The 12,030-nt window shown below is 37.9% G+C and overlaps 1 protein-coding gene across 1 annotated transcript in view; it reads right to left on the minus strand.

Annotated features, from left to right (window-relative positions):
• The window catches only part of CDK5RAP2 (CDK5 regulatory subunit associated protein 2), an 83,765-nt gene that overhangs the window by 14,486 nt on the left and 57,249 nt on the right, over positions 1-12,030 (minus strand). Inside the window, 5 exon segments of the mRNA XM_076355639.1 lie at positions 909-1,025; positions 5,415-5,540; positions 6,684-6,868; positions 7,654-7,702; positions 10,470-10,702. Coding sequence (XP_076211754.1) covers positions 909-1,025; positions 5,415-5,540; positions 6,684-6,868; positions 7,654-7,702; positions 10,470-10,702 — 710 coding nt within the window.

Genomic DNA, 12,030 nt, shown 5'->3' on the forward strand with positions numbered 1-12,030 from the left:
GATAGGGGCAACTGAGCATTCTGAGACAGCTGCAGAGAGGCTTATGGGGACCCCAATTTCTTTGTGACCCTATGTTTAGCGTTGGAAAAGGAGGCAGCAACCTTGGCAAAGACACAGCAGGGAGGAATCGTTCCATCTCCCAACAATCAGAAAATCACTCCTTCATCTTCAGTAGTCCTGTTGAACGCGTATGAAAATGGTAAACCCCACGTGCTGTTGAAAATGTGTATCACCAGCCTTCCACTACTGAAAACGTAAGCTAAGACTAGACAGAAAGCACCCGAGACCAAAACATGCAGGAGATATCTAAGAGGCTTTTCTTTCTCTAGTGCATCCAGGAATAAAAGGAAAAGATCATAAACTCCAGAGATACTGACATTATTTTAAAACACAAGGGCGACAATGCTCTAGTCATCATGGTTCTTATAAAAAAGAAACCCTGATACTATCAGATCGTATTGTCAAACGTGGAAACAAACAAAAGCATGGATATATTAATTTAAAAAGTAGAACTTGAACAAACTGATAAGCACACCAAGAGGCACTAAAACAGATGAGAGAATACATGACTCTGGAAGAAGCACCAATGCTTTTACACAAACAGTCTGAAAATATGGAGACTTATAACCTAATTGTAGCTTAAGCTGCTTTTAAGAACCTCGTTAGCGAATTGTTGGTTTTCTTGGGGGGAAAGAAGAAGGAATGCTACAAATAAACAGAAAGACGGAACATTACTGTTACTCCTTTATCGTTGTTAGCCCCAGTTTTAATGCTTATGGTTGAGCATGGAATTTCAGGGGTGGAAAGAATGGTTGTCAGTTTAATGAATGGACTGTTAATATTTTATTGTTTTCTGATCTGAAATGAGTTGCAGTCTACTCCTGTAAAGCACAGTTTTACATTTTTACCTCTGGATCCTTTTGCTAGCATTGCATTCAAAACTTGATTTTGCTTCCTCAGGAAATGTATTTCAGAAGTCAGGGAATTATGCTGCTCTGAGCCATGGATAAAAATGTTTGCTGAACCTATAAATATATACATAAAAGATGATTTATGAGTCATCTCTAGGTCATTAGAGATTAAACTTTCCAGACAAGAACAATTTAAAAAATTGCTGAAAAATATGTTATGAAAGATATTTCTCCCCTATATATTTTGAAGGTTATCCTTACAGACTGAAAAGCAGTTCAGGCTAATGCCAAGTAATCCAAAGCCCTGCATCACAAGTACCTCTCATTGCCGGGCAACCATTACCAAAATTGCAAAATTATCCCTGGCAGTCTTTACCTATCAGCTAAAATTCCAACAGGGCAAAACGCAGGAGTATTTTGTGACATTGCTATTCTTTGAAAATAATGCAAACTGTACAAAGGTTTACCATATATTTCAGTCGTCTTCTGTTCATACTCTGTTGTATTTAATGACACCATTGCAGAGGACCACTAGATTCTACAAACTAATCCACAGTGGGTAATGCAGGAAGTAATGTAAATAGTCTGGTAATACATTTGTTACCACGCCAGTCTAGAGCATAAGGCTGGAGTCGCTGTCTTTGCCTCTGCTTACAAACTGAGAACCCATTTACAATCACAGGGATGAAGACTCATCCCTCTTAAATTTGTGTATTTAACATTTAGATATCAGAGCAAGTGTTCATCAACCTATAGCTTCCATCAATAGTCACGGGGAGAAACAGGCACCTCCAGAGAGCGACTCATCCGATGTATCCTCTACACACCTCTCTGTGGATGAGATGCCCTGTCCCCCGACGAGACATAACTTCCCTTCAGTGCCTCCACAAGAAGCTCTGGGTAACCGGCACAGATTTAGATGTCCGACTTCTAGAAACCTTAAGGCTGATGAATCCTACTCTGAGGATCTTATTGCGCTAGTCATGTGAATAGAAGTGTTAAATCGTGTATCCAGTCAGTCAAATTCCAGCCTAGGTAATCCTCATAATGTACTCTATTTATGCTACTCATCCTACAGCAATGTGTAATGTGACAGTACAGTCTGAAAAGTGCCACATTCCGCTCTCAAGGCGGCTGCCTCTGAAATGCAAGTCAAGTAATTGTTATTGCCCTATATAACCTGCTCATAGTCAGTAAAACACTTCAGGACCCACCAGAATTAACATTACTATTGAAAGTATTTTTCAGTTGATTGGTTATCCCAGCATCTCCTACACTTTAAAGCTTGAGATAACTACATGAGTGTCAACTCTTTGGTTAATAGAGAAATAACCAGCTGGCAAAAAAATTAGCTGAGTGTATGAAGAGGATGCCTTTCAGCTCTGGCAGTTCAATTCAATTTGATGTGCTGCACTTCCTCTGAGTAATCTCATTTTATTGTAATCCCAATTGAAGCTTTTACCCACTACCTAACTGGGATGTAGTGTGCCATGATATGCACCTCTTGTCGTTACTGAAAGACTCAAAGGCTCTAGAAGCCTGGCACTAATGGCATTTTACTATCTATATGTTAAAGACTTGAGGTAGCTATGTGAACTCAAAAGGCTTTTTCCTTTCAGATTTTAACAAAGCAATTCAACTTGAAGTGGTAAGGCTTGATGGTCTCATCTTGATTCTAATTTAATTTATTGCCCATCACCCAGCTTTATCCTAGTTGAAAAGTTATGCTATCACAGTTCTACTGAAAGGCTTTAGAATATAACTATTAGTTATCTTACATAATAAGGGATAATGTAGAGCCAGTGGAAATAAGGCCACAATCCTGCAATTTGACCCACTACTGAGACTACTACTTCTGTGCAGAGCCCTGCTGACATCAATTACGCTCTCCAAATGCAAAGGTCCATCTAACCAGAGTAAAGTGGAGCATCAGGGCCTACAATTGCAATACACTTGAGTTTTCATTATGTTTTGTGCTGAAAAAGTGAGTGCTAAGGAAGCGTACCTTGAAGGTTTCAAAGGAAACACTGACTGAAAGACAGGCACTATTGAAAATCACAGCAAAGAGGAAGGAAATATTCATTCCCAGGTAAAGCAAAATAAAGGCATACTAAAGCTGAAGGTAAGTCTGAGTAGATACGTTAGTTACTTAAAGGTTAAAAAAAGCCTCTTTTAATGTTAACTGCCGTTATTAACATTTGAAACCTAGGAAACTCAAAATTAAACCTTTGATTTTATTTTGAAGCCTAACATTTGAAATGATTGAAGCAATTATTTTAGTTCTACTTGCACTGCAAACCTCAGCTCTATAGTAATGATGTAGTCATTACCAGCACTTGAGTCATTTATAGAATACTAGAAGCCCAGAGGCATTTAAATACTTAGAGAATCTAAATATTAAAAATAGCATGGCAAAAATAGTGGGCAGATGTGTGTATATACTTCCATATAATATTTATCAGACCAGAATAATTCTATACATTAACTTTGGTTGAACAAACAACTCAATATCACATGAATTTAACAGGCTCTCATCAACAATTAAGTATGTTACAACTTGGTTTTGTTTTTTAAAGGAAAACAAACTAAGGCTATTAAGTAAAAAATTGTTTTGAATTATTATGTCCCAAAGCTAAAATCCGCTTCAACTTCACTTCAGAACTACTTCTTACACTGAAAGTCAAAAAAAGCCCATCTATTAGGAAAAAAAGTAGCATCATCACTAGAGGAGAGAATACAAGTATCTAGTAACATGAAAGAGATCTTCAAGACGGAGAGAAAGAGGAAGCACTGAAGGAAGATAGTAACAAACAGGAGCCGTTTAACTGGTAGTTGCTTTTTAACTTTCTTTTCCAAATTTCTCCTCCATGCATTGGTAGATGCACTAAGGCAACAAGAAGACAGATGGAAGGCATAAGACAGTTTATAAAGAAAATATACTTTCACTGCATTAATGGATGCCCTTGCCAGAATCTTTATGAAGCTGTAAAAGAGTTGGAAGTGTTTCAGTGTGGTTATTTCACGAGAACAGTATGCCTTTCCAGAAGCGTAAATACTTCATGAATGAAATGGATGCTTTTTATACACCTTTCCATCACTGTAAATTATTCCTGAAAGCAAACTGCCATTTGCAGGTAGTCTCCATTTAAACAGCAACAGAAACGGATCATGTGGATGATGTAAAACATAATGAAACTAATGTTAATATTAGCGAAACTGAGTAAAAGGAAAGCATGTATGTATTTATTGCCTGCTTCCACTCTGAGTAATATTGCATATTAATCAATTGTCCTCTGGGGGGAAATGTGGGAAGGAGAGCAAGAACAGAGTAAAGTGTAGGAAAGTACGGTGTGCTTGAAAAGGTGCTACAAAAGCATCCTTAGTGAAAGCTTGGCCACCCTCTTGTTGAAAAGTCTTAAACACACCACAGAGCTTGGCTTTCAAAGATGCTGAACACTAGCAACAGAGAGCAGTGATTCTGAATTTGTATACCTATTTTTAGTATTTTTCATCCACTGCTTTACATTAGAGTTTGGAATGAAAACCAATTCTATGTTAAAATTTCCATCAGTTTCTGTCAGGTATTTCTCATTAAAAACTCACAATGTCATTTTGCGTAGAACACATTTATCACACCAATCAATTCAACTGACAAGCTGAACACCATGGCCTAGGCTCTGTCTTACAGACATTTTGTCCCTGTATGTAAACACAACCTGGCTTTAAAGCAGTCAGAAAATTCCAGAGAAGGCATCTCCAACAGTCCTGTTAGCAGTGGTGCTGTACTGACCACCCCAGGTATACACGGAGTAGGCGTAGGAAAGCTAATTCCACAAAATTCCTACTTTGGATCAATAGCAGCAATGTAATTTAGAGCAAAGCACCTCCTCCTATATTCATACTGGTCCCAGGCCCCACTGAAATTATGTTGACAAAATGGGCTTCCTCTCCTGCAACTGTCTCTGGCTGGACATGGCAGGGAATTAAAAGAGGATGACATCCTAAAATCCAAGACTATTACAAGAATAATGATATCCCAAAGGCACCAAAAAAAAAAAAAAGGCAGGCAGTTTGCTGATAACAGAACTAGAAGGGTCTTTCAATTCTTTGTATGAAATTCAACTACAGCATCATCAAATGTCATAGAACTACCTGGTAGTCCTGTTATCTTTGCAATATGTGCAACTGTAGGTTTGAGGCTGTGTGGTGTACCTGTACCTCATAAAAGATTTGTGCGTTGGTTACTGGATACACTTCAAGCAATGGACTCAAGGAAAAGGCACATTAGATCTGTATTTATGCCACTCTACAGGCAGCATGGAAAAGCTGTGTCTGCTGATGGAGCTCAAGATGTAGCAGTACTCGGAGAAAGGCACAACATTTTCCAACTGTAAAGGCATGAGGTTTGTTCAAAAAAGCACACAAAACATTTCCAGCAGCATTTGATCCCTCAGGCTTTAAGCAGGAAAGGTGGATTTAATTTGTCATGAAATAAATTCTTACCTTGATCTAGTTCCTTGTCTGTTATTTGTCTCTCAAGCTGCTTCCTCAGTCGCTCATTAGTTTTTATGGAGTACTCTAAACGTTGTCTCAGGATTCTAATTTCTTGCAGATGCTCCATTAATAACTCTAAATAAACCAAGAGACCACTTCTTAGAGTAAATTATCGCATTCCTTTACACTATGAGCTCCTGTCAAATCTAATGTGTGTTAATACTAAAAAAATGATACAGAGCTGTTCAAAATGGCAGACATTAAATATGTGACTCCACAACAGTCTTTTTCCATACAGTGCCCAAACCGTGCATTTAGTGAAAACTCCTACTCTACATTTTAACTTAAACAATGGTCCGGTTTTAAGGCTCTTTAAATTTCTTCCTCCTACAAAACTGCAGTAGATAACAATTTTATCTAGTTAAAACGTTCTCCGTACTGGGAAATGAATCCAAAGTTTTGCAATGCAGCTTCACATTCAGGCTCGATGCACCAATAGTATACATTTTTCCTTATAACAATAGGAAGCTTACCAGTGCAACTCAGATATAAATTTTACTTTGACTTACACAATGCATACCATAATAAATAAATCTTTTCTATCAAGTTTCATTACCATACCTTTTCCTTCTTGCTTTGCCATTCTACAATTTTTCTTCCATTGGCTGTAAGTTTCAGCTTTACTCAGGAACTTATCTGTTCTAACTGTCACTATCTTATTTGTCAGTTTATCCATGTCATACACTCCTGGTTTACTCTGCGATATTTTTCTCCTGAACAGTACGTGCTATCTCAGCTATTAAATTTTCATCGCTGCCTACAACAAACTACTGCAAGCATCACTTGTGCTTAGTGAAACTATCCAGGTCAACCATGACACCACTTATTAATTATGCAGCACTTACAATTCTCAAGGAAACACAACACTAGCTTTTATAAAATTAGAAAAATCTCTCTTTTTCAATGTAATAATCTCTTGACAATTGTCTATTTTCCCCTTTATTACTTGTCTATTTAAAGACCGTCTGGAGTACTGTGAAAGATGATAGTCTAAAACAACAAAGACACAAAATATCATAGTTAATTTTGTTTCAAACAGGAGGTAGTTCAAATCGTTGTCATCTCTGTACGCCTTATTACTGAAATTGCAATGATTATGCAAGATACTGGAAAGCTGAAGCAGACAAACAGTCTTCATTATTTCTTAATTAGTTCCCTTGTGTCTTATTTATCACATTTTCCCAGTATCTAGCGAATCTTCAGTGGGAAAAAAAGTACCTGGGGGAAACTTGTTTGGCAGAAGTGCCAGTGTGCCATGCTGTCCTTCTAGATCATGCCTGTGCTCAGGTGATCCAAGAGATGACTTTTCTGACAAATCAAAGTCAGACAAGCTATGAAGAGCAGATGGTACAGGTGATTCATCCTTCAGTTGCTGGTACATTGCGGTGTTCTTCTCATTATCCCTTTGGTGCCAAACAAAATGTTTTAAAATATAAAAATTACTTTATTACTTTGGAAGCATGACAGAGAGCATGGTGTCAAATTTACAGGTAAACCAAGTGAATTTATGCGACAGAACATGACAAAACACTACACCATCAGAGGTATGCATCAAGACTGAAATTCAGACCTCCCTGAAGTCAGCAGGAATAATCAATGGACCTCCAGCCTAGTGTTCACGTTCCAGCGCTAGGTAGTCACCTTCACGTTAAGGGGACTTCAAGCTGCCTTAAACAGGCAGCTGAGGATTTCTGTAGCACAGAAGAATCCCAGGCTGGCATAAAACCAACATATGCAGCATAACAACACCTGCTCTCTTCACCTTCAGCATAAGGGTGTTTTGAGAATGAAGTTCAACAGCACTGTACTTCAGTGATCCTGAGCCAGCCCCCAAGGTCACAGAAACAGAAAGTGAGCTGACTATCCCTCCTAGCACCTGCAATTAGGACAATATCTGAACATACACAACAGTGTATTATGGCACGTTTTGTTTGTTCATGAAAGGAACAATCCTGGTAGCATGATGCTTCCTCTCAGTATCTCAGCTGTTTGCTGAGAAGTGGGGGAAAAAGCCTTAGTTTGTTTTCTATGGATATTTTATTAACAAAACGGATATTAATGAAACAGGCAACATAAGCAAAGCCCTCCCAAAAAGCAAAACAGTGGAAATTGTGCTACGAAACGTGGAGCATCCTTATCAACTTATCAAACAATCGCATGTTGGATAAACATTCAGTTGAACTCTTACCTTTGAGCTAATTCATAAAGTATAGTAACTTCTGTACCTATTGAGTCTCCTGCAAAGCAGAAATATCTGATTAAAAACAGCTATTGAGAAGTATACTTTTTTCCCCTCCATCTTAAACTATTTAAATAGGGAATGGTAAATTAATGAGAATTTAGAGAAGTCAGCAGATACTCAACAAACTGTGTATTAATGTCAAATGCTGTACATGAGCAAAACTATTTACAGCCCAGCAACAAAGCAATAGCTTTCCCTGGAGTTCAAAAAAAATTACTAGCTACCACAGGTGCCAGATTTTACAGCCTTGGTGTTTTAGTTAGCATACAGATGTAAAATATTCTGCTATATGGCAAAAGGATTAGGGGTACATGCTACTAATTCTTCAACAAAAATTATATAAAACCAGTTCCGTCTCACTTGGATTTTGTCCACGCAGAGTCAGGCTAACCAGTTACCCTTAACAAAGGGGCATACATAGGATTTTGCCTGCAATATTCTCAGTGGTACAGCGTGTGAGCACAAGCACAATTCAGTGCAAGAGACCTGGACTCAGACACTAATTTGAATAAGGAAATAAGAGTTTCGTGGTGTCACCTTGGCTCCCCATATTTTAAATTTTTTGTGCAATTAAGCAAAAGTGGCAGGCAAGAGTTGCACAGCTGAAATTTCAGGGGAATGAACTGAAGGTCAGGATGGAAATACAGAGACAGACGGTTGTTTATGCTGCTTCTTTACAGTCAATTCTTAGTACACTGGATGTTCTTTATAACCCTACAAACATCATTTTATTTTAATGTGTGATTCAATGCAACACCATTGTGTTAGATATATTGAATTGTCTCGGTTGTCAGTGACTTTTCATAGTATATAGGATACCATCTGTTGGTTTGGGGATTTTTTTAAAGCCATTTAATGTTTCTTCACCACACAGTCTTCTCATTTGTAATGCAAGGAATCTCTGTAGCCACTGAAATCATTGAATACACTCAATCTTTTATTACACCGCTATGACACACTAGCCATAATACCTTTTTCTCATATACAACTCCTTTATATGAGCCATCGAAACTGCAACATGCTGCCACTATCTTTAATGAAAGGCAGGATACAGATCATTGTATGGCTGGGCCCTGAATGTTTCTGAACAAAGTGATCTTCTAGAGCCCATTTCAGGAAGACGTAGGGGTCAGGGTCCCTATTTCAGGCCACCTCAAGTGTCTCGCTGAAAATGACAATTTTGCAGCTGGCATCTGTGGAAGTATTGCTAGTTGTTTGGGTCAGAAAAAGCAACACTTGTGAGGATAGGAAAAGGTCTTTCTTGCTGAATTTCACTCATGTTAGCATCCCTTTTCCATCACTTTGCCGCTAACTTTCTTCAAACTACGGACTGAAGGCAATATGCACGATATACTCTTCCTTCAGGTGACAAATGTCAACTTTGATGCTCATTTTACAAAACATGGTTGCATTTTAGCTCTATTATGAAAGATAACGTGCTTTTCTTAACCAGCTAGACTATTTGGCAACAAGATGCAGGTCTCTTAGGAAAATAATTAGAAATGTCAGGAATAATAGATCTCCTGATATGGTCCCACTTCTTAGACGCTTAAGGCTTTGCCTTTCCAACTTAATCTTTTGCCAAACAATAGGTGGGGGAACTGGGATAAACAGTCAAAGGACAAGAGCGTTTTCGGATATGTAAGCTCCCACGTTTCAGACAATATGCCCGTTCTCACTGATAATTAAAAGGGCTTTGCTTACTGGTACACATTACAATGTCCTTTCCTGGGTATATGCTCCATTCAGCACTTACCTTTCTCTACCACCAGGACAACACTTCTCTGACTGACTTCTCCTAGGACCCCTGCTCAGGAGGCTCTTGTTCTACTATTATGCCTTACAGAAACCCTCAAATACACACTGATTTGCAATACCACAAGCTCTTAAATTCATGAGCTACTCAAAATTCTGAAAGGAATTCTTTTCCTCTGCCTTCTAACTGAATAGATTTTCCCTTTCTGCCCCCTTATTTTAATTTTCTATGTGCACCATTTGGGTGGGTTGCTCCATAAAGTCTATGCCTCTTTTTCTTGGTGCATCCAGTGACAGATGGATGATTTTACACCTGCATACAATTTAACTTGTGTTATTTCTACAGGAATATCAATAATGTGCAAACCAGCACGGTATTATCTTCCAACTGTCCAGTGCAGGATTCTTTGCAGTTTCTTTAAAGGCACTGGCCGTAGAAAATTGCCTAGATGGACTACTATATGATAATTTCTTCTTTCACTCTAAAAGCACAGCCCAGATCTCTGCACTGCATTTACCCTTCTTGCAAGCGACTGCACTTTAGGGGAAAAACTTCAGAAACCTGTAATTTTTTCTTTTTAGTTAAATACAGATTGTGTTAAAAACCGTGAACCATGCCCATAAGAACCCCTCAATGGAGATATCCAGTGCTTCGGCTCAACAAAGTCAGCTGGGCCATTTCCTGAAACAGAAAATCCTGAAGCCTACTTGTAACTAAACTTTTACTTAACTATAACCACTATATTTTGAACAGTTAAAATATGCATGTGCTAAGATAAGCAACTCAAAATGGAAGGTGTCAATACAGAGGACAACTACAAAAGTAAAATCCAGTCTTGTTGGAGCACTAAAATTTTATCTTCCAAGACAGTCCTCCCTATAAATCATTTAAAAGCAACCAAGAGGGAGTAAGGCTTCCTTTTCACTAAAAAGAAAAAAAAAAAACCCTTCAAATTTCGAGAACATTAATGTATCTCAGACAATAAGCACAAAATACTGCTACTTACCATACAGGAATTTCCTTTCTAGCCTCTCAAACAATAGCACACTTTGATTCAGTTGTTCACGGAAGCCTTCAGCAACATAATAATCTACATCACTGGCCTGAAGCAGTTCCTCAAAAGCTTTAATGAGGCTCGTCAGATGTTGATGGTAAGCGACACAACCACTGTGGATCTCTTTAATTTGTTGGCGTTGAAAAGAGAGTTCTCCAGCTTGTGAATGAACTAATGAATCATATCTGAGAAAACAGAATTATCTTTAAAGTAATTTTCTGACCATAAATAACATTTAAATATAAATAAAAAGTGAATTAAACTTATATTCCGAAGCTAACATTTTATGTGACTCAATTTTCTTTTAAAATGCTTTTACAGCCACAATGAGAAATGTATTGTCTCTAACTGTTGAGTTTTGTATTTTTGGGCATAACTTGTGGGTTATTATCCTTCACTTAACTGCTTCATTTATAAGATGGGCAGAAACTAAAGTGATGACTTGGTTGTCTGCTTGGAAATAACCCGGATGGCATGCAAAGGTACCAAATTAAAGTAAATAAGAGTGAATACATGAAAAGAATTTTTAAGAATACACATATTTTTCCTGACTGGTTGTTTTTTTTGTTGTGTTTTTTTTTTTTAATTAACTATGGAAGAACAGATGGAGCTGTCCCTTCTTCTGGAACTTTACATATTTCCTGCCAGGAGCACAATATTGGACTTTCTGAGGTATTGGTTTCACCCAGTCTGAAAATTCTGCACGTCTCTGTATGTTTATTACCAGAGACATGACCATGACAACCACTGTAGTGTCCAAACTCTTGTACTCCACAAGCCAGGATATAAATTTCAACTCAGATCAACTGAATTTATTCTGCACTTGCAGAATATAGACATCCCCTTTACACTGCCACTGTCTGTATCACAGATAGACTTCTTTCTGCAGAATCATACATTAGTGGAGAGAAAAAGGGAGAGGATCTGAAAAGATGCAGGGAATCAAACAAAATATGGGGCATAAACAAAATCTATGACGGTGTGGGTTGTTATAAAATTTTTATTGTCATTTGTATAGGAAGAGATACATAACTTATTTTTGGGTCTGTCACTTGTGACTCGTAGTTGTCCTAGACAGTGGCCATAAAAACTTTACAGCGATCCATACTGTCTCATTCCTTAATTTACATAGTTAGATCTTCCTTTGTAAAATGGATGAGGTATATTTTCAATGTATGTAAATTTATATGTACTACGTAGCACGATTGTATTTTATGATAGCAATACTAAGAGTTATACAATAGTCCATGTTGGTGGTTGCTCACTGTCTCCAAATATTTCTACTCAAGCACTCTGAAGAAAGCCAACAGGCCAAATACCTTTCTTTGTTATACTTCCTGCCATTCTATAGGCCCTCAGGACAATAACGATATTAGAAGGGGTAAAAAAAAAAAGGGGGGGGGGGCAGGGGGGAAGTTAAAAAAGGTTTGGTCTTATGGGACCCCATTTTGTGTCTGTGATTTGTAGATATGCTAGCCAAAATGCTGCCCCCAGTCTTATCATACAAAAAGCA

The sequence above is a fragment of the Aptenodytes patagonicus genome, chromosome 18 (genome assembly GCF_965638725.1).
Source record: "Aptenodytes patagonicus chromosome 18, bAptPat1.pri.cur, whole genome shotgun sequence".
NCBI lineage: Eukaryota > Metazoa > Chordata > Aves > Sphenisciformes > Spheniscidae > Aptenodytes > Aptenodytes patagonicus.